General features: G+C 37.5%; 1 protein-coding gene across 1 annotated transcript in view; it reads left to right on the top strand.

Annotated features, from left to right (window-relative positions):
- Positions 1-22,934, top strand: part of TTN (titin) — a 238,651-nt gene that overhangs the window by 148,965 nt on the left and 66,752 nt on the right. The window contains exons 135-183 of the mRNA XM_056349795.1: positions 115-238; positions 1,083-1,349; positions 1,497-1,594; positions 1,749-1,917; positions 2,010-2,276; positions 2,421-2,687; positions 2,779-3,057; positions 3,164-3,572; positions 3,676-3,800; positions 3,896-4,162; positions 4,768-5,037; positions 5,144-5,446; positions 5,565-5,867; positions 6,229-6,416; positions 6,504-6,618; positions 7,200-7,484; positions 7,775-7,926; positions 8,077-8,224; positions 8,359-8,536; positions 8,630-8,751; positions 8,850-9,137; positions 9,231-9,527; positions 9,641-9,827; positions 10,405-10,520; positions 10,613-10,912; positions 11,148-11,447; positions 11,541-11,646; positions 12,719-12,915; positions 13,019-13,324; positions 13,450-13,728; positions 14,170-14,469; positions 14,575-14,877; positions 14,975-15,349; positions 15,448-15,750; positions 16,215-16,514; positions 16,603-16,899; positions 16,995-17,279; positions 17,371-17,664; positions 18,057-18,356; positions 18,463-18,771; positions 18,863-19,053; positions 19,530-19,959; positions 20,474-20,782; positions 21,190-21,338; positions 21,430-21,462; positions 21,562-21,691; positions 21,793-22,092; positions 22,180-22,497; positions 22,588-22,884. Of these exons, the coding sequence (XP_056205770.1) occupies positions 115-238; positions 1,083-1,349; positions 1,497-1,594; positions 1,749-1,917; positions 2,010-2,276; positions 2,421-2,687; positions 2,779-3,057; positions 3,164-3,572; positions 3,676-3,800; positions 3,896-4,162; positions 4,768-5,037; positions 5,144-5,446; positions 5,565-5,867; positions 6,229-6,416; positions 6,504-6,618; positions 7,200-7,484; positions 7,775-7,926; positions 8,077-8,224; positions 8,359-8,536; positions 8,630-8,751; positions 8,850-9,137; positions 9,231-9,527; positions 9,641-9,827; positions 10,405-10,520; positions 10,613-10,912; positions 11,148-11,447; positions 11,541-11,646; positions 12,719-12,915; positions 13,019-13,324; positions 13,450-13,728; positions 14,170-14,469; positions 14,575-14,877; positions 14,975-15,349; positions 15,448-15,750; positions 16,215-16,514; positions 16,603-16,899; positions 16,995-17,279; positions 17,371-17,664; positions 18,057-18,356; positions 18,463-18,771; positions 18,863-19,053; positions 19,530-19,959; positions 20,474-20,782; positions 21,190-21,338; positions 21,430-21,462; positions 21,562-21,691; positions 21,793-22,092; positions 22,180-22,497; positions 22,588-22,884 (11,935 nt within the window). The remainder of the gene's footprint in view (positions 1-114; positions 239-1,082; positions 1,350-1,496; positions 1,595-1,748; positions 1,918-2,009; positions 2,277-2,420; positions 2,688-2,778; positions 3,058-3,163; positions 3,573-3,675; positions 3,801-3,895; positions 4,163-4,767; positions 5,038-5,143; positions 5,447-5,564; positions 5,868-6,228; positions 6,417-6,503; positions 6,619-7,199; positions 7,485-7,774; positions 7,927-8,076; positions 8,225-8,358; positions 8,537-8,629; positions 8,752-8,849; positions 9,138-9,230; positions 9,528-9,640; positions 9,828-10,404; positions 10,521-10,612; positions 10,913-11,147; positions 11,448-11,540; positions 11,647-12,718; positions 12,916-13,018; positions 13,325-13,449; positions 13,729-14,169; positions 14,470-14,574; positions 14,878-14,974; positions 15,350-15,447; positions 15,751-16,214; positions 16,515-16,602; positions 16,900-16,994; positions 17,280-17,370; positions 17,665-18,056; positions 18,357-18,462; positions 18,772-18,862; positions 19,054-19,529; positions 19,960-20,473; positions 20,783-21,189; positions 21,339-21,429; positions 21,463-21,561; positions 21,692-21,792; positions 22,093-22,179; positions 22,498-22,587; positions 22,885-22,934) is intronic.

The raw sequence follows: 22,934 nt of genomic DNA on the forward strand, positions 1-22,934 counted from the left end.
TTAAACAACAAAACTCCACAGATAACCATAAATAGCAATGCTATTTCATTAAATATTTCTTAAATATTTATTGTAGATACTTTAAAAAGTTGGATTTTTTATGTACTTTATAAGGTTGTGACACGTGCTGAAGGCAGAGTTCACACACTTACTCTTCGAGACGTCAAGTTAACAGATGCAGGAGAAGTATCACTGACAGCAAAAGATTTCAGAACTCAAGCAAATCTTTTTGTGAAAGGTAAGTCAGTTATTTTAATTATACCATAGTCAGTGTTAATGGTCCATTTGCGATTCATGCTGGAATATAAACCATATATGAAATTAGTGGGATCATACATACAATATTGGACTGGTAGATAACCTTCCCGATTAAAAAAGCTACTTAAAATCTTTATGCTTCACAGAAGAGCTGATGAAAGGAGGAAATACTGGAAATGTGTGAGATGTGGGAAACAAATCAGTTCATTGGGATCTCCAGGGCTTTATTGCAGACTTGAACATTCAATTGCCCTCAAGATGACCCACCAGTACTGGCCTTTATGGCTCCCAATGGCTTTTTCTGTTCTTTTTAGTATCCAGAATTCTGTGAGAGCACAATTACACCATCAGTCAAGCAACATAACACTGACTGTATACCTGCATGCACTGCTTGCAAGCTGTGTATGGCTAAGTCAAGAAAACTGCACACACTTTAACTAATTCAATAATTCAGGGAGAAATCAAAAAGTAATTCCTTAAGTTCAGTATAACTTCAGAGTCAGTGAGATCATGTGGATATAGTTCAGCTAAAGAAATTGATTTGCAAAGCTTTGTGATGATCTGCAAGTAAAAACCCCACTGAACAAGGATATTGTTCAGTCTAATCTTAAAGTAGGAGGAAAATGAGGAAATTAGCTGAATTAATTGAACATGTCTGGGCATTAAAAAAAAAATAAAACAACCTCTTCAGCAGAGATGCCTAAGAGCCTTTTTTATTATTCAGTCAAGGAAAACAAGTAAACGCAATGGGACAGTTCTGTACTAGCAGAAGGCTGGCTACAATTTAGATCTTTTCTATCAAAAATTCTATCTATTTCTTTTAGAACCCCCAGTTGAATTTACTAAACCACTTGAGGACCAGACTGTTGAAGAGGAGGCCACTGCAATACTAGAATGTGAAGTTTCCAGGGAAAATGCTAAAGTTAAATGGTTCAAAAATGGAGAAGAAATCCACAAAACAAAGAAGTATGATATCATTTCTGATGGCAGGATCAGAAAACTCATTATCCATGGCTGCACACTGGATGATGCAAAAACATATACCTGTGATGCTAAGGATTTTAAGACATCATGTTTTCTCAATGTGGAACGTGAGTCACTTACCATTTTCTGCAAAATGTCTGAATGCTATAAATGTTATGTACTAGCGTCTATGACTGGCAATAGTATCAATGCCAACAATTTATTCTTCTCTACTGGAGACTTTCCTCTACTATAAATTTTCTTTTCTCTTTTAGCTATTCGTGTTGAGTTCCTGAAACCCCTAACTGACCTTGAAGTTAAAGAAAAAGAATCTGCTCGGTTTGAATGTGAAATTTCTCGTCCAGGTATCAAGGTCAGTAATAATACTTTTTAACCTGTGTAACTCATTGAACTAGAGCTTTTTATAAAAAACTGACAACTTAATTGTGTTGTTACAAAAGAACACGCAACTGAAATTATGATGAGTATATTAATATTAATAATGAAGTTTATTTGTTCTAAAACAGGTGAAGTGGTTTAAGGACGGCATTGAAATTAGAAAAGGCAAAAAGTATGACATAATCTCCAAAGGTGCAGAACACATTCTTGTTGTCAGTAAATGTGTCTTTGATGATGAAGCTGAATATGCCTGTGAAGCAAAAACAGCTCGAACTTCAGGCCTACTTACAGTGATAGGTAAGCACAGTGTTTCAGAATGTAATCTATGAACAAGAAAAATTGTTTTTTTGATGAACAACTGTAACTATCTTTTGAAATTCTTGTTGCAGAGGAAGAGGCTGTATTCACAAAAAATCTTCCTGATCTTGAAGTAAATGAAAATGACACTGTAAAATTGATCTGTGAAGTCTCAAAGCCTAATGCTGAAGTCAGTTGGTTTAAAGGAGATAAGGAGGTACCTGACGGTGGTAGATTTGAACACATTTCTGATGGCCGAAAGAGAATTCTTGTCATACGTAACGCTCATCCTGAAGATGCTGACAAATATACTTGCAAGCTCCCAAGCTCTAGTACAACAGGAAAACTTACTGTGCATGGTAAGAGAGTTACTTTACCGGCCTTGTGTTCTGGAAAAAATATTTAAAGATAAAAAAATCAGGAAGAACACAACTTGGTTGATTATCTTCGGAAGTAAAACTTAAAATAAAGTCATATATATCTACAAAAATGTTTTCTTTCAGAACTTGCAGCAGAATTTCTCACCAGACCACAAAATCTTGAGGTGCTTGAAGGAGACAAAGCTGAATTTGTCTGTTCAGTATCCAAAGAGGCAATTACAGTACAGTGGCTGAGGGGTGACACGGTCCTGGAGCCTAGTGATAAGTACAACATCATTTCAGATGGCAAAAAGAGAACACTTGTGGTTCAAGACTCTGTTCTAGGGGATGCAGGAAAGTATACTGTCATGGTTGGTGAAGCTAAAGCTACAGCACGCTTAACAGTGATCGGTAAGCTTTATTTTATCAATGTGCAGGTGCATATTTTGTTGCATTCCTTACACTACATGATGTTCTATTTCTTCTGTTTTCTCAATTTCAGAAAAACTCAGGATTATAACTCCTCTTAAGGACCAAGAAGTTAATGAGGGTCAAGAAATTATCTTCAACTGTGAAGTCAATAAAGAAGGTGCTAAAGAGAAGTGGTATAAAAATGATGAGGCAATATTTGATAGTGCAAAATACATTATTGTCCAGAAGGATTTAGTTTACACTCTCAGAATCAGAGATGCACAGTTGAAAGATCAAGCCACCTATACCATCTCACTGTCAAACCAGAGAGGTGAACACGTCAAAAGTTCTGCTGCCTTAACAGTATTAGGTAAATAACTAGCAATGTATTAAAATTATTTCATCATCTTACATTCAATTTCGCATCAGGATCTTGAGGATGTAAATTAATCAGTTTGGGGTTTTTGTCTTAACAGAGGAGGATCTCAGAATTGTTGAGCCCCTTGAAGACATTGAGACCATGGAAAAGAAAACTGTCACATTCTGGTGCAAAGTCAATCGCCTTAATGCAACCCTCAAATGGACAAAGAATGGTGAAGAGATCACATTCAACAAGAGAGTTTTGTACAAAATTGATAAATACAAGCACTCACTCATCATTAAAGACTGTGGGTTTATAGATGAAGGTGAATATACTGTTACTGCTGGACAAGACAAATCTGTTGCAGAGCTTCTCATCACAGAAGCACCAGCAGACTTCATTGAGCACCTCCGCGACCAGACCGTCACTGAATTTGATGATGCTGTCTTTACATGCCAGCTTTCCAAAGAGAAAGCCAGTGTAAGATGGTACAGAAATGGAAGAGAAATAAAAGAAGGCAAAAAGTATGTACATGTTATTATGATTGTTAATTTATTAACTGTGTTTGCTTTACTTTCTTGCTTTGTCTGGAAACTAAAATACTGCTTACTTTTCTCCCCCATAAAGATACCAGTTTGAAAAGGATGGAAATCTGCACAGATTAATCATAAAAGACTGTAGACTAGATGATGAGTGTGAATATTCCTGTGGCGTGGATGACAGGAAATCTAGAGCAAGACTTTTTGTTGAAGGTATGTGTAAAATTGAATAGGATTTATTTCTTCATTACTTAGTAATAATAGAAACAATATACAAATAACACCAAACGAATCAACATTTACTTCAGAAATCCCTGTTGAGATCATCCGACCACCACAAGATATTTATGAAGCTCCTGGTGCAGATGTCATCTTCATGGCTGAGTTGAACAAAGATGGTGTGGAGGTCAAGTGGCTGAGAAACAACATGATTATCATTCAAGGTGACAAACATCAGATGATGAGTGAAGGAAAGGTCCACAGGCTGCAGGTGTGCGAGATAAAGCCCCGTGACCAAGGGGAATACAGATTTATTGCCAAAGATAAGGAAGCTAGAGCTAAGCTTGAATTAGCTGGTAAGTTGCTTGCTTTGTGTTTCTTTTATAAAATCTTAGACTAGTGAATTAACTATTTAACTAAATTGATTTTTATTCTTCAAAAGAGTTGGATTAAAATGAATACACAATCAGGCCGAGACAATTGCAAGTCTGTTAAACTGTATTACAACAAACATTTTTTATTATACTATGTTGATTCAACTGCTGATGAAAACATAGGTCACTTCTCAGTGTCTATACCAAAAGCATGAGTTGAGTGTAAAGACAGAATCTTTTTGTTCAGTCAATGCAGATCTAAAACATGAGAATTATTTGGCCTACTCATTTCAATCATATAAGACATGTAATTCCTGATTTTTCTATTCTACAGGGTCAGACCAATAAAATACATTAAGTTAATGCTAAAAAAGCAACTCCCTCTTCCCTGATTTTATAGGACACAGTATACACCAACCAGCCTGAGCTTCTTTTTCTAGAGCAATCTAATAAGTATATGAAGGATTTGCTTAGAATTCACATAACAGCTCAGTTTACTTTTCTATGTTAGCTTTTTGCTGATGACGCAAATATATCTAATTTTTTAAAAAATGTAAGTACTTACTTGTCACATTGATCTTCCTTAGCTGCACCTAGAATCAAGACTGGTGATCAAAACCTTGTGGTTGATGTTGGGAAGCCTTTAACTATGACTGTTCCATATGATGCCTACCCAAGAGCAGAAGCCGAATGGTTGAAAGGGGAGGAAAGTCTGCCCACAGCCACTGTTGATACAACAACTGACTGCACTACCTTTAAAATTTATAAAGCAAAGAAATCAGATAAAGGAAGGTACAAGGTTATACTTCGAAACAAACATGGCCAGGCAGAAGCATTCATCAATGTAGAGGTCATTGGTAAGTACTCCTATTATTAAAATCTTGCTTACGCTTATTTAAGCCAAAGCAGGGAAAAAAAAAAAAAAAGATTCAATGCCCTAAAATATTGTCATATTTTTGATAGATGTTCCAGGTCCAGTTAGAAACTTGGAAGTCACTGAAACTTATGATGGTGAAGTTGGCCTTGCCTGGCAAGAACCAGAAAGTGATGGTGGAAGTAAAATAATAGGCTATGTCATTGAAAGACGTGATATCAAGCGTAAGACCTGGGTTATGGTCACTGATCGTGCTGAAAATTGTGAATACACTGTTACTGGACTTCAGAAGGGAGGAGTTGAGTACCTCTTCCGTGTTAGTGCAAGGAACAGAGTTGGTACTGGTGAGCCAGTGGAAACAGAGACCCCTGTGGAAGCTAAGAGCAAATTTGGTGAGTAGAAGTTATGAAAAACTCAGTGTTTGATGACAGTGTAAGAAAACCAGTACAAACTAACAATAGCTAAAACCCACAATTTTTTTTTCCTTTTTCTCTGTAAAATAAAATGCAGATGTTCCTGGTCCTCCTCAAAATGTTGAAGTTACCGATGTGAACAGGTTTGGAGCTACACTTACCTGGGAACCACCTGAGTATGATGGAGGATCTCCACTTACTGGCTATGTTATTGAACTACGTAACAGAGGTTCCATCAAATGGGAGCCAGCTATGACCACTGGAGCTGATGAACTGTCAGCTGTCCTGACTGATGTTGTGGAAAATGAAGAATATTTCTTCAGAGTAAGAGCTCAAAACATGGTTGGAGTTGGCAAACCAAGTCCTGCTACACGTGCAGTAAAAATTATGGACCCTATCAGTAAGTATGCATGCACACTGATTGTGATTGCCTTATGTGAGACAGGGACATTTGGGCCGTTTATATATTATGTGTGCAGGAAAGTTCCATTAAGAAACATGTGCTGGAAATACTATGTACATTTAGATTTTTCCTACTTTTGTCCTTCAAACGTATCAGGAGTACTTTGCTACCATTTGGTTCAGTAAGAACTCCAAATATTTTTGCTTTGAAATTAGGATCCAACTTCAGTTTAAAAAACTGGCTTAGAAAAAGCTATGCAAAGGCTTTAAAAAGAGTACTTTAAGGTATAGATGGCTGATATGCAGAACCATACTCCTTTATTAGTTGCAAAAATGTATTTCTCTCAAATTATTTTCAGAGAGACCAAGTCCTCCTATTAACCTTGGTCATTCAGATCAAACTAAGTCATCAGTGCAGCTCACATGGGAACCTCCTCTTGACGATGGAGGAAGTCCAATCTTAGGCTATATTGTTGAAAGGCAAGAAGAAGGAACAGACAAGTGGATTCGCTGTAACCCAAAACTAGTACCAGCTCTTACTTTTAAGGTAAGATACTCCATTCATCAGCAAAGTACTCAAAATGCATAGATCATCTTTAATACAATTTAAGAGATTATCATTTGTGCTTTTTAGGTAACTGGATTGAAACCAGGATCCAGTTATTACTACAGAGTCTCAGCAGAAAACGCAGCCGGTGTGTCTGACCCAGCAGAGGCTATTGGGCCATTAATTGCAGATGATACTTTTGGTAAGCTATATGCTACTTATTAAAGAGAATTAATTAAATAAGACATACAATTAAAGTCCATCTTGTGGATAATATGTATATTTTTTACCAGATTACTGTGATGACAACTGATGACATGAACCTTAGACCTTTGCGTTTCTGAGCTGTTCCTCCTCCATTATGAATTCTGCAGATAATTAGCTGTACTATTAAGCAGAGAGCTATTAGGTTGCCTGAAGACCAAGGCATGACCTTTTGTCTCCTGATCTAGCTTTATGGGAGGCAGAGAAGACAAAAAAAAAAACACAAAAAAACCCCAACAATCGAAACAATACAATACAAACAAAAAAAAAACCCAAAACACAACAAAAAAAAGGGTAAATTAGATCTCCTACTTGATAGGCTAAGCTGCCTTATCATTCACATATTTCTAAAAAGCATTTAACCAAAAGAGTTAGTCAGTGATAAGTGACAGCTAGTCCTAGACAGCTCCGACCTGCAGGTTGAGATATAGTCAGAATCAGCCTCTCCACACAGCTATCATAAGCCATATTCAGAACATTTGAAAGTATTTAATTGAATTCATTTTCTACTTTTTCCAGTTGGACCTACAATGGATCTAAGTGCATTTAAAGATGGGCTGGAAGTTATTGTTCCAGAGCCAATCAAGATCCGTGTTCCTATCACTGGCTACCCTGTGCCAACCGCCACATGGTCTTTTGGTGACCAAGTCTTAGAAGAGGGTGATCGTGTAACAATGAAGACCACTGCCTCCTTTGCAGAACTCGTAATTACTCCAAGTGAACGTCCAGACAAGGGAATTTATTCCTTAACATTAGAAAATCCTGTGTCATCTGTTTCAGGAGAAATTGATGTTAATGTTATTGGTAAGTGGACATGTATATATTCTAGCAATATCATTCCATATTTGTCTTGGTAAAATCAGATTAGGTTAATAAAGTGAAATCACAGAACCTTCAGTAAACCATGTCTATTAAAATATAACTAAAAATTAGGAATCCATCCTCCAAAAATCTCTTTTCTGGTTTTCAATATCCAGCTTTGCTGTTTAAGGTAGAATGGCTAAGAAGTGTAAGTCTCCTAGCAGATAGATTCATGGAGATGATCTGTCAAATTCTGATTACAAAATAATTAATACAATTTCGATGATTTCTAGCTCGTCCAAGTGCACCAAGAGAACTTAAAGTTTTAGACATAATCAAGAACACAGTACAGCTGTCATGGGAACCGCCAGAAGATGATGGTGGAAGTCCAGTTACTGGCTATATAATTGAAAAACGTGATGTAAGCCGGAAAACATGGAGCAAAGTAAGTTCATTTTTTCTCATTTCAGTTTTGCTTTCTCATTTCGATTTGCTATATTGCTTCCACATGTGCTACTGCATTTTGTGTCTTATTTTGTTAATAGCACTTTGGAAATAAATTTTAGAAACACATTGGAGCTTTCCTTCTTTTTAGGTTATGGATCATGTTGTTGACCAAGAGTTCACTGTACCTGACCTCATCCAAGGAAAAGAATATTTATTTAGAGTTTCTGCATGCAATAAATGTGGCCCAGGAGAACCTGCATATATTGATGAACCTGTAAATATGTCAGCACCAGCAAGTGAGTCAATCGTTTCACATTGTTGCTGATTTTCTGTTTCTGAAATCTTGCTGATTTTCTTTAAAGTAAGATGTAAAAAGATGTCTTCCTTAGACTGGCTTCTAACACCCCGTTTGTTTTTAATTTCGTAATAGCGGTGCCTGATCCACCAGAGAATGTTAAATGGAGAAATCCAACATCAAAAGGAATCTTCCTAACATGGGAGCCTCCCAAATATGATGGTGGAGCCCGCATTAAGGGATATCTGGTAGAAAAATCCCAACGTGGCACAGACAAGTGGGAGATATGTGGGGAGCCAGTTGTTGAAACAAAGTAAGCAAATTAAGATCAGAAGTTATATCCTTTCAACTAACTGTGCCATCCTCAATGCTTTAAATACCTTGATTTTGTTTTCTTAACAAACAGAATGGAAGTAACGAAACTCAAGGAAGGAGAGTGGTATGCATATCGGGTTAAGGCTTTGAACAGAATAGGAGCTAGCAAGCCAAGTAAGCCAACAGATGATATTCAGGCCATTGATGCAAAAGGTAATTACTTCAATCACTGACTTAAAAGATCTGCTTTATTTTTACCAGTCTTTGAAATACTGTTTCTACAACAATGCTTTTATTCTCTCCTAAATCAGAGGCTCCAGAAATTTTCTTAGATGTGAAGCTTCTTGCTGGACTTACTGTGAAAGCTGGAACTAAAATTGAACTGCCAGCTAAAGTAACTGGAAAGCCTGAGCCCCAGATTACTTGGACCAAGGCTGAAAAAATTTTGAGACCTGATGACAGAATCACCATTGAAACCAAACCTAATCATTCTACAGTCACTATTACAGACAGCAAGAGGAGTGATAGTGGAACCTATATTATTGAAGCTGTAAATTCCAGTGGACGTGCTACTGCTGTTGTTGAAGTTAATGTTCTTGGTATACATGTATTTTATGTTGTTTATAAAAATTATTAGTAATGTACTGAGTTATGCAAGCAGAAGGTTAACATTCACATCTTGTGCTCTACAGATAAACCTGGTCCACCAGCTGCATTTGATGTATCAGAAATCACAAATGAATCCTGCCTTCTGACATGGAATCCTCCACGAGATGATGGGGGTTCTAAAATTACCAACTATGTCCTTGAGAAAAGAGCTACAGACAGTGAAATATGGCACAAGTTGTCATCAACTATTAAGGATACAAAATTCAGAGCTACCAATTTAACTCCTCATAAAGAATATGTGTTCCGAGTCAGTGCTGAGAACATGTATGGTGTTGGGGAGCCAGCACAGTGTAACCCCATCATTGCAAAATATTCATTTGGTTAGTTGATTAAATTAATGTTAAATTCTTACAATATTTTAAGAGGGGGGAAAAACATATGTATGATGGTTCTGTGTTTTTTTTCTTGTTTTTGTTTCAATTTATTTATACAGATCCACCAGGCCCTCCAACCGGTCTCAAGCCTATAGAGGTCACCAAAGACTCAGTCACCTTAACATGGAATGAACCAGATGAAGATGGTGGCAGCCCCATAACTGGCTACTGGGTTGAAAGATATGATCCTGAGCAGGATAAATGGATAAAATGCAATAAAATGCCAGTGAAAGATACAACATTCAAGTAAGGCTATAGTCAGTTCAATCTGAAATGGGTCACAGAGACATAAAAATGTATTGGTAGCCTTTTAAACACATTTTACATTGTGTTTACTATTTTTTCCTTGTTTCCACAAGTTCAGATCCACCTAACATCTGGTGGCACACTTTTTTTTGACAATTAGTTTTAAAGAGCAACATCTTTACAGAAGACTGAATCATTCTTTTTTTTTAAAATGTTATGCTTATTAATTTCTGTGCTATTTGATTATTCATAACACCTTCTAAAACAGCAGACATAGCCATCTCAATTTGGCAAAAGCCTGGTGGCTTTTTTCTCCTGATACTCATATTTACTAACAACTGTGGAACATACATAAATGCAATATGACTTTCAAAACACTGGTTTCTGTGTCGTGGTGCACCATTTTACTGTTGACAATACACCTATTTTGGATGTTCACCATTTCATAAAACATCATTAGCAGTAATTTAAGTATTTTCAGATTTTCCAAGTAAACTGTAGTACAAAGAGAGGATAATGTTTTAGGTACCAGTTAACATGTAGGTGTGGTTTAATCAAACTTAATTTTTCTTTCCAGAGTTAAAGGTCTTACAAATAAGAAGAAATACAAGTTCCGTGTCTTGGCAGAGAATCTTGCAGGACCTGGAAAACCAAGCAAGGAAACAGAGCCAATCTTAGTGAAAGACCCAATTGGTATAATAAACACATTTTTAATGTTTTAGTTTAACAACAACAAAAAAATTATTTGTTTTCAGTTATGTAATTAATATTGGACTCCTGTCTAGATCCACCATGGCCTCCTGGAAAGCCAACTGTGAAAGATGTTGGCAAGACATCATTATTCCTGAACTGGACAAAGCCAGAACATGATGGAGGAGCAAAGATCGAATCTTATGTCATTGAACTATTAAAGACCGGAACAGACGAGTGGGTGAGGGTGGCAGAAGGAGTTCCCACAACAGAACACTTCCTCAAAGGGCTTATGGAGAAGCAAGAATATTCATTCCGTGTAAGAGCTGTGAACAAGGCTGGTGAGAGTGAGCCCAGTGAACCCAGTGACCCTGTGCTGTGCAAGGAGAGGCTCTGTAAGTATTGTTTCAGAATGTGCTGCTACTGCAAATACACAGTTTCTGTCTTTATAAAAGCCCCATGTCTGCGTGTCTCTGTAGTGAACTCTTGGAAGGCTTATGAAATATTAAAATCTGTCCTGCTTCAGCTAAGAAAATACAAAGTTTTAGTAGTTTTGGTGTGTTCCCTGTCTTCCGCAATTTTTGGTGTGAAATACACTAATCTGTTTTACCTTCTTTTTCTATTTTACAGATCCTCCTTCACCACCTCGGTGGCTTGAGGTTATTAATATTACTAAAAACACAGCAGATCTTAAATGGACAGTACCAGAGAAAGATGGGGGTTCCCCAATTACCAACTACATTGTTGAAAAGAGAGATGTAAGGCGGAAAGGCTGGCAGACAGTTGATACGACAGTGAAAGATACCAAGTACACAGTGAGCCCACTGACTGAGGGCTCATTGTATGTCTTCCGTGTGGCTGCTGAAAATGCCATTGGACAGAGTGACTATTGTGAAATTGAGGATTCAGTGCTTGCTAAAGATACTTTCAGTAAGTTTCAGATTTGCTTACTGAGTGATCAATAGAAACAGTTCACATGTAATGGATTCCTATTCTTCTAATTTGTGTATTTTTTTTCTTTAGCAACCCCTGGACCTCCATATGCTCTTACAATAGTTGAAGTCACAAAAGGTCATGTTGATTTGAAATGGGAACCACCTAAGAATGATGGTGGCAGACCAATTCAAAGGTAAAGTAATTTTAAGTTTGCTTAGTGTTTCCTGTAGATTAAGATCTTTTATGAGTGATGACATTTTTGTCAAAATGTTTAAATTTTAAATGAACACATTTTATATGAAAAAGAGATGAATGAATGTAAAAGAGAAGCCATACGATCAACGTAATTAAAGGTTTGATTTTAAAATGTGGAAATTATGCAAATATAAATAACCCAATGTGCATGAATAATGAATGTATGTCAACATCCTCAAACATCATCTAATAAAATGAGATTAAATTGAACTGCATATAAAACAGAAAAAAAATAAGGTATCCAGTCTCCAGTTCCTCCAGAGCTGTAGCCAGTTAGGCCCATCTACCACTTAATATTGTTACATTTTCCTTCTGCCTTAGTTTCTCATTCAAATGGTATGACTTAAAGTGAAGGCTCATCACTTTTCTGTTCATTCTTTTTATTACACTTTTCAAGCAAACTGGTTTACTCCTTTGGGTTGCTTCTAACTTGTCCTTTTCTTTGGTTTCTAAAGTACCAGTCCTCTGAAATTCACCTTGAATGCCAGTTAGATTTTTCCTCTTTGTATTTTCACTCTTCCTTTCCTTCCCAATCACAGTAAACGTATCTTAAACAAACAACTACAGAGATCTCCCTGCAGCAACATAAGTCACTTAATTCACCTTACTTTCCCACAGTCTACCATAGGCAGAATTTTAACAGCTGAGTAACTCACAGATAATACCTAAAAATACTTTCAGTGGACTAACCACTGAGATCCAAACTAGCAAAGATACAAGCATAGCTTTGAGGTTCTTTTTCTTCTGCAGCTCTCTAAAACCTAAGAACATAGCAGAAGTTCAGGAACTGGCTTTCAGAATTGGCTCTATCAGTAATGTCAGCCCCATTACATCCAAGACCTACCAGGACTACGTGGCTGATGTGTGAAGTTCATTGAATCTGTCACCCATGACTCTCTACTTTTCCATTGGCCAAACTATTCTCATCCCTATTTATCTATTCTATTGAGCAAGAAGTCTGAAGTGTTCATGTTTCAAGTGCCTGACAGTATTTTCCCCAATTTATTCAGATACGTTATTGAAAAGAAAGAAAAACTCGCCACTCGCTGGGTAAAAGCTGGAAAGACAGCTGGTCCAGACTGCAATTTCAGAGTGACTGATGTCATTGAAGGTACAGATGTACAGTTCCAGGTTCGTGCAGAAAATGAAGCTGGCTGTGGTCATCCCAGTGAACCAACCGACCTCATTCATATTGAAGATCCAACAAGTAAGTAGCAGTATAATATACAGTGTATGGATTACAGAAGCAGTATACTGTGTAGAACAGATATTCTGGAGAAAAATGACACAACTCTTTTCCATTCCTGCAGGTCCTCCTTCACCTCCTCAGGATTTACATGTCACAGATGCAGGTCGAAAGCACATTTGCATTGCATGGAAACCACCTGAGAAGAATGGTGGAAGCCCTATTATTGGGTATAATGTTGAGATGTGCGAAGCAGGAACAGAAAAATGGATGCGAATCAATTCTCGCCCAATAAAAGATCTAAAATGTAAAGTGGAGGAAGGTGTTGTTCCAGACAAGGAATATGTGCTGAGAGTCAGAGCTGTCAATGCTGTTGGAGCTAGTGAGCCATCAGACATCTCAGAAAAAGTTGTTGCCAAGGACCCAGACTGTAAGAATAGATTCCTTTCTTTTTTTTTTCTTTTTTTTTTTTTTTTTTTGGCGGGGGGGATCTGCATAACTGAAAAAAGAATGTTGTTTGGCAACTTTCTATTAATATTATACTTACTTTTACAGGTAATCCAACCATTGATCTAAAAACTCGTGACATTGTTGTTGTTAAAGGACAGAAATTAAGTATCCCTGTACCCTTCAGAGCTGTTCCATCCCCAACTATAACATGGCACAAAGACGGCAAAGAGTTGAAAGCTGGTGACAGAACAACAATGAAGAGTGACTACACCTCTGCATTGCTCGAAGTCATGGACAGTGTTCATGCTGATGCTGGTGTTTATACTATCACATTGGAAAACAAGCTGGCATCAACAACTGGCTCAGTCAATGTCAAAGTCATCGGTAAGTAGGCTTCTTCCATTCTGAGAAATATACTTATCCTCATTTGAGCCCTACAGCTGAAAGAAGAAAGGACTCGAAAAATCCGTTTTCTGCCATGTGAAGGAATCACTTCAATTCAGACACATGTAGAAAGCCATAAAGGCATTAATCTTACAAAATCCCACAAAAAAAACACTTTACCCCAAGTTGGTCTAACTAGTCAGTGACTGCTCAAAGCCCAATTATTGTGAGTAGTCATCATATAAATATGAAAAACCTGTAAGAATTCTGAATACTTTTCACCTTTAGGATCATAAATTCATACATATGCCGTGTAGCCAATGTTTGTGGGTTTTGGTTTGCTTTCTGCAAAGCAAAAAAATGCAGTATAATTTCATATTTGTAGGAATACAGTTTCCCATCTATTTAGTTAACTAATTTTATTATTCTTATTTAAAACAGGTCCACCTGGACAGTGTAAAGACATTAAGGCAAGCGAAGTAACTAAGAATTCTTGCAAAGTATCCTGGGAACCTCCAGACTTTGATGGTGGTACTCCTATTCTGCATTATGTTCTGGAACGCAGAGAAGCTGGTCGTAGAACATATATCCCAGTCATGTCTGGTGAAAATAAGCTTTCATGGCAAGTCAAAGATCTTATCCCTAACTGTGAATATTATTTCCGTGTTAAAGCTGTCAATAAGATTGGAGGAGGTGAATATCTTGAACTAAGAAACCCAATCATTGCAGAAGACCCAAAACGTAAGTTTTTTTTCACTACTAACTGATCTAGCAACTTGAATTTTAACTCAAATCTTCATACTTTTTTTTTTCTCATATTATCCCTCTTCTTCTACTCTTCCACAGAGCCTCCAGATCCTCCTGTTGACCTTGAGGTCCATAATCCAACATCAAAATCAGTAACACTTACGTGGAAACCACCCCTGTTTGATGGTGGAAGCAAGATTATGGGCTATATAATAGAAAAGCTTGCTAAGGGCAAAGAGAGGTGGGAGAGATGCAATGACTATCTGGTACCTCTATTAACTTATCCAGTGAAAGGTCTTGAGGAAGGAAAGGAATATCAGTTTCGTGTTCGTGCTGAGAATGCTGCTGGCATTAGTGAGCCTTCTCGAATTACTCCTTTTGTGAAAGCTGTGGATCCTATCGGTATGCATTGCTCATTTGATTGTTTGTAGTAATTGCCATACATCCTCAAACGTATTGGAAGGTTCTACTCTGCATTTATCATTCTGTGTTATTACAGAGGCTCCAAAGGTCTTTCTTGCTGCAAACCTACAGTCGGGCCTTGAGGTGAAGAGAGGTGATGAGATCATACTTGAGGCACATATTTCAGGGTCACCTTATCCATCTATCACTTGGCTGAGGAATGATGAAGTTGTCAGACCAGAGGAAATAAAAAAGAGAGCAACAACGTATACAAGGAAGAAGAAGGGTGAAGCTGAAGAAGAGAAACCTTTCCAGCTTTCACTGCCAGAACGTATGAGTGTTGACAACCACAAAGAAGGAGAGTCTGTACTATCAATTCGTGACTCCATCAGAGCTGACCATGGCACATTTACAATTAAAGTGGAAAATGATCATGGTGTTGCAAAAGCCTCATGTGAAGTCAATGTGTTAGGTATGTAATGAGTGTCCTCAAGAACACCTAGTTGTTCAGAGTATTGGGTAAGAAGCAGACAAGATGAGTACTCACCATTTTTCTTGCTTTATTAACAGATACACCTGGGCCTCCAGTCAACTTTGTATTTGAAGATGTGAGAAAAAATTCTGTCATTTGTAAATGGGAACCTCCCCTTGATGATGGTGGAAGCGAAATCCTAAACTATGTACTGGAAAAGAAAGACAATACAAAAGCTGAAATGGGCTGGGTGACTGTCAGCTCAACACTCAGGCATTGCAAATTCCATGTAACAAAACTGATTGAAGGAAAAGAATATCTCTTCCGTGTATTTGCTGAAAATAGAGTTGGACCAGGACCACCATGTGTTTCAAAACCAATGACAGCAAAAGATCCTTTCTGTAAGTTTTAATTTTGAAATACAACTTTTTCAGAAAACCAGTCTAAAAGCTACACAGACTCTTAGAATACTCAGCCTTCATGTATGTGAACGTTTCCCAGAAGAAACTCGAGCAATGTAATTATTATTTCTTGCACATTTTAAACCACTGAAATAAAGGGAGATATTGAAAACATACTAATTTCAGTAGGAAAGAAATAAGAATGACAGTCACTGTGATAAAACTTTACACTTACAACATCTGAATAGTGACATTCTCTGTGTTCAGTAAATTAATATCCTTACCAAAAGAGAGAACCACTGCAAGTCTGATAACTGCAGTTAGGAATCAGTTTCCAAGAGAGAGAGTGTAGGAGAACTATGAATGACTTAAAACTAGTAGTCGCTCATATCTTAGTTCTCTCTTAGCTTTGAGGAAGCTCTGAGGAAGACAGCAATGATGACAAAATTACTTCTTTTTTTCAGCTCCACCAGATCCACCTAATAAGCCTGATGTGCAAGATGTTACCAGCAACAGTATGTTGGTTAAATGGAATGAACCAAAAGACAACGGCAGCCCGATCATAGGATATTGGATTGAAAAACGTGAAATTAATAGTACTCATTGGGCTCGGGTCAACAGGAACCTTGTGAATGCTCTAGAAATAAAAGTTGAAGGACTGTTGGAAGGTTTAACCTACATCTTTAGAGTATGTGCTGAAAATGCAGCTGGCCCTGGTAAATTTAGTCCGCCATCAGATCCAAAAACTGCGCAGGACCCAATAAGTAAGTAGCTTAGGAGAAGCTAAAAGCAGACAGGTGACAGAATAGGATTCATAGCCTTTAACTTTGATTTACACCTATTTATTTATAGTGCCACCTGGTCCACCGATTCCAAGGGTTGCTGATACAAGCTCAACTTCTATTGAGTTAGAGTGGGAACCTCCTGCATATAACGGTGGTGGAGATATCACTGGTTACCATGTATACAAACAGCTGGTGGGAGTCAATGAGTGGTCACGTTGCACAGAGAAGCCCATTAAAGTTCGACAGTATACTGTTAAAGAAGTCAGAGAAGGTGCAGACTATAAACTCCGTGTTACTGCACTTAATGCCGCTGGTGAAGGACCACCTGGTGAAACTGAACCCACAACAGTTGCAGAACCTAAAGGTATTGCAATTGTGTTATTTTCAAGAAATGTCCAGCTGTTTAAAAAGTAATTTTGAATCTCTCCCTTGAACTAATGAACTGTTTCTCTTTTGCAGAGCCTCCCACTGTCGAGCTGGATGTTTCTGTCAAAGCAGGCATTCAGATCATGGCTGGGCAAACTATTAAAATTCCTGCTACTGTGACAGGACGTCCTACTCCCACCATTGAATGGGCTGTGGAGGAGGGTGAATTAGACAAAGATAGAGTTGTTATTGAAAATGTTGGCACAAAGTCTGAGTTAACCATTAAGAATGCACTGAGAAAAGACCATGGAAGATACGTAATTACTGCTACCAATAGCAGTGGTTCCAAATCTGCAGGAACCAGAGTAGAAGTATTTGGTAAGAAAAATATTTTCTGAAATCAACTGAGCATTTCTTTTGGTGAGATAATCTTCAGGCTTTATCCCATTTGTTTGATTTTGTTTTTCAGATGTTCCTGGGCCAGTCCTTGACCTAAAGCCAGTGGTCACAAACAGAAAAATGTGTTTGCTTAACTGGTCTGATCCTGAAGATGATGGTGGCAGTGATATCATAGGCTTCATTGTTGAACGGAAGGATGCCAAAATGCATACGTGGAGACTAGCTGTAGACACAGAGAGATCTAAATGTGATATTACTGGTCTGGTTGAAGGGCAGGAATATAAATTCCGTGTTAGCGCCAAGAATAAGTTTGGTACTGGTCCACCTGTTGAAATAGGACCCATCCTTGCAGTTGATCCATTAGGTATGACTAATTTTATGGAATTTTTTAAAACAATTTTTAATTATACGTTATTAAACCAGTATTGTGTGGATTGCTTTCTATACAGAAAATGTACTTTTCTACTACCTGGATAAGGCATCTGCCTTAGATGAATTACTTCAGTCAGATCTCTGAATCAGTTTTGTAAAACTATTATGGTTCTTTATGTAACAAAATACTGACGTCTACTGAGACATTACTTGTTGCCTTTTTATCCACATACTTGAGAAACTATACTATCCATAACCTTACCCAACTACTTTGCATACAAAGGCTGTGGCTTTAAAAAGTCAGAACTACTGTATTCTTATGATTTAAAATTCTGTAACTTTTAAAATGTGGGTTTTTTTATTATGATTTGTGTATGTTAATAGGTCCTCCAACAGCACCTGAGAGGTTCATGTACACAGAGAGGACAAAGTCAACAATTACACTTGATTGGAAGCCTCCACGTAGTGATGGTGGCAGTCCTGTCTTAGGATATATCGTTGAGAAGAGGAGACATGATTCAAAAGATTATGAACGAGTTAATGCAAGGCTGTGTCCAAAAACATCTCTTCTTGTTGAAAACCTTGATGAACTTCATATGTATGAATTCCGTGTCAAAGCTGTCAATGCTATTGGAGAAAGTGAACCATCATTGCCCCTCAATGTAGTTATACAAGATGACGAAGGTATATCTGCTGTAAAGAAAACCACACAATCATCTCCAGCGCACTGCAAGGCAATTTCTGTCTTTAATCTGCATCTTCACTCTGTCATTTTTCTTCTTGTTTTCAGTACCTCCAACTGTGACATTACGCCTGGCTGTGAGAGGAGATACTATCAAAGTGAAGGCAGGAGAACCAGTTAATATTCCTGCTGATGTGACAGGTCTGCCAATGCCAAAGATTGAATGGGACAAGAATGAAGTTTTAATTGACCAAACATCCAGTGCACTTAAGATAACCAAGGAAGAAGTATCTAGAAGTGAGGCAAAAACTGAACTTATCCTGCCTGCAACAGTGAGGGATGATAAAGGCACTTACACTGTGAGAGCTTCCAATCGTCTTGGCACGGCATTTCGCAATGTGCATGTTGAAGTGTATGGTAAGGATGTGACATTTTAATAAAACGACAGCTAATTAAACGCTTTCGCCTTTTTCTTAATGTAATTCTGTGCTGTGTTGCTTTCATACAGATCGTCCTTCCCCACCAAGAAATCTTGCTGTTTCTGATATTAAAGCAGAATCATGCTATTTAACATGGGATGCGCCACTTGATAATGGTGGTAGTGAAATTACCCATTACATTATTGAGAAACGTGATGCTAGTAGGAAGAAATCTGAGTGGGAAGAAGTCTCCAAAAGTGCTGTTGAGAGAAGATTTGGGGTAATTCATGAAATATCTTTATTATGTACTATAGTATGCATAAAAAATAACAATAGTACACATCTAATGAAAACTGCTATTTGCATAAATGCCTGTGCTTGTACTCCATTTAGACTCCAGAATTACTGGATGAATGTTGCCCATCTATGTATGTGTGTCTGCCTCATGACAAAGCAAAAGAAATTGTTCTCTTTTGCTACTTAATCTCAGCTGAGTTTAGAACACATCTTCCTTTCTGTTTCCCAGCATTATTCATAACTTTACCAACTGCAAAAACAAACGACATTTTTATTTGTGTTTGATCCTGTGCGTGTGAAATAAGAAAGTCCCTAGGGCATTACATACAGCTGCTTAGTACGTAAACATAGGTATGTCAATGAGATTCCAAGACAGAATTTTGAGTGAAAACCACTGCATAACTCCAAATAAGTTTATTCTGAAAGTAGCCAAGGATTGATTTAAATCTTATTTTTCAGGTATGGAATCTTGAAACAGATGGAAAATATCAATTTAGAGTCCGGGCTGTAAACAAATATGGAATAAGTGATGAATGCCTCTCAGAAAAAGTTGTTATTAAGGACCCCTATGGCCTTCCTGGACCTCCTGGAAAGCCAAAAATTTTGGATCGCACCAGATCATCAATGCGGGTAACTTGGGAGCCTCCTTTGAACAATGGCGGCAGCCCAATTACTGGCTATTGGTTAGAGAAGAGAGAGGTGGGAGGCGTCTACTGGTCACGTGTTAACAGGGCTCCAGTAACAAAACCAGCAGTAAAAGGTCTAGAGTACACTGTGCTTCGTTTGGCCGAAGGTGTTGAATACCAGTTTAGAGTTATGGCTGAAAATCTGGCTGGAATCGGCCCTCCCAGTGAACCATCAGATCCTGCTTTAGCAGCAGATCCCATATGTAAGTATATCATTTGTATGACTATTTTAAAGGACTATATCACACCAGAACCAAAATGTGCTACTACTATTTATATTGATTTTAGTGCAATTAATCCAATGCTTCGTTTTCACTAAACCAAAAGGAATATATTGACATAAAGTAGTTTCCTGATTTACTGGTTTTCACTGATTTAAAAATAATAAGCTTTAATTCAGTTTTTTTACTTCTTTTATGAACCTTAAACTGCCATTATATGAATGAAAAAATGGCCAAATAAACTTGACTACAGAGTCAGATTTTCATGTTATTGTTTTTCTTTATCATTAAAAAGCTCAATCTTTATGCCTTGTACTTAAGTATCCCTTAAGAACATATGTAATATATGTAATTAAGTATGCATGCTCTAGGATTATACGCTCTCTGTGTATGACAGAAGAAAATGAAAATACTTGCATTCTTCTAGAAACTATTAAAAAAAAATACATGCAGGCACTAACTGTCAGGTAATTTTTACTTGCTCTTGTTTTAAAAGTTGTGCCTGGTCCACCGTCTTGCCCAGAGGTCAAAGACAAAACCAAATCATCTGTAGCTCTTGCATGGAAGCCTCCACAAAAGGATGGTGGTAGTCCTATAAAAGGATATATTGTTGAAATGCAAGATGAAGGTAGTACTGACTGGAAGAAGGTGAATGAAGGAGACAAACTCTTTCCTACTTGTGAATGTGTTATTCCCAACTTGAAAGAGCTTAGAAAATACCGATTTAGGGTGAAAGCTGTAAATGCTGCTGGAGAATCAGAACCAAGTCCTGCGACATCAGAAATACCTGTCCAAGATATTCTAGGTAAGTGTTCTGGGGATTAATTTAGGTATTTATATCTAAATGCCATCTACTGCTGGGAATGTTCAAGCAGGATGCCAAGCAAGCCAAAGTCAAAACAGAACAGTTATGTAAAAATATAACAAAAGATTGACACACATTTTTTAAAGTGTTATGATGACCATTACCAGGGCTGGATCCATTAGAAAACTGATGACCACCTGCAGTCATACTAAGGAAATAATGTATATTTTATGAAGAAATGACAACAAAATTTTTTCTATCCATATACTCCCCAGCTTCCTTTTTGCACACCCAACCTTTCTCACATAAACATGGATTCCGCATGTTTGTGTGGGGTTTTAGCTCAGTGCTGACAAAAATTTACTTTCAGTAGCTTTTGAAATTTATATATTGAAATACTTTTGCAGAGGAACCAGAAATCTTCCTTGATATTGGAGCACAGGATTTCCTCTCTTGTCGTGCTGGCACGACAATTAAAATCCCAGCTGTTATCAAGGGTCGTCCAGTTCCAAAATCATTTTGGGAGTTTGAAGGAAAAGCAAAGACAACAGCAAAGGTTAGCAAAATAAAAGCTTTTTTCTACCTGTGTTTCTAGACATTTAAGCCTATCCCCTCTTATATTTATGTTTATTTCCCTTTGTTTATAGGAGGGTGGTCATAATGTACCTGAAGAAGCTCAGGTAAAGCACACAACTTTTGTAACTTTACTATTGTTGCATTTTTCAAACATAAATATGTGAAGTTGATCTATAACTTTTCTTTCTTTCTATAATACACAGGTGGAAGCAACTGATACACGTTCAGTGATTATCATCCCAGAGTGCAACAGAAGTCATTCTGGACGATACAGTATTACAGCAAAGAACAAAGCAGGACAAAAAACTGTGCATGTCAGAGTCAATGTCCTTGGTATGGCTTACACATATCAAAGTATTCAAATAGTAGGTTTTAGTCATATTTTTCAACATACTTACGTAAATTTGTTTCTGTTGTGCTTTTTACCTTAATAGATGTTCCAGGTCCACCAAAAGACCTAAAAGTAAGTGATATCACAAGAGGTAGTTGTAAACTTTCATGGAAGATGCCAGATGATGATGGTGGAGATAGAATCAGAGGCTATGTTATAGAGAAAAGAACTATTGATGGGAAGGCCTGGACTAAAGTCAATGCAAACTGTGGAAGTACTTCCTTTGTTGTACCTGATCTCATATCTGGACAAGAGTATTTCTTCCGGGTACGTGCAGAAAACCGTTTTGGTGTTGGCCCTCCTGCTGAAACCATCCAACGGACTACAGCCAGGGATCCAATCCGTAAGTAAAATCAAAGTAAAATAAATTCTTTAAAACCAGATGGTATTGTACAGTGGATTTATTCACATTTTTGTTCTGTTTGTGAAGATCCTCCTGATCCACCTATTAAACTAAAGATTGGCCTTGTAACCAAGAACACAGTGAGCTTGACATGGAAACCACCAAAGAATGATGGTGGAGCTCCTGTTACACATTACAATGTTGAATGTCTCCGCTGGGATCGTACTGGAGAAGTGAAAGAGACTTGGAAGCAATGCAACAGACGTGACGTGGAAGAAACAAAGTTTACTGTTGAGGATCTTGTAGAAGGCGGAGAATACGAATTCAGAGTCAAAGCTGTAAATATAGCAGGTCCCAGTAGGCCATCAGCCACTGTTGGTCCACTTGTTGTCAAAGACCAGACATGTAAGTAATAACTGGTATCAGTAAATACAAATTTCATTTTAACATTATGTAGTATTTTTGTATGTTAATTTTTTCAACATTTCATTGTAGGCCCACCATCTATTGAACTCAAAGAATTTATGGAGGTTGAAGAAGGAACAGATGTTAACATTGTGGCCAAAATAAAGGGTGTGCCCTTCCCCACATTAACATGGCTAAAAGCTTCTCCAAAGAAACCAGATGACAAAACACCTGTGCTGTATGATCAGCACGTCAACAAGATTGTTGGTGACGATACTTGCACTTTATTGATTCAACAGTCTCGCAGAAGTGATACAGGCTTATATACTATAACAGCTGTAAATAATCTGGGAACTGCTTCAAAGGAGATGAGACTAAATGTTCTGGGTAGATATCAATAACTCTTGTACATTGCATTAATTGATAGCGTTCATGTG

This window comes from Falco biarmicus, chromosome 8 (assembly GCF_023638135.1).
Source record: "Falco biarmicus isolate bFalBia1 chromosome 8, bFalBia1.pri, whole genome shotgun sequence".
Classification (NCBI taxonomy): Eukaryota; Metazoa; Chordata; class Aves; order Falconiformes; family Falconidae; genus Falco; species Falco biarmicus.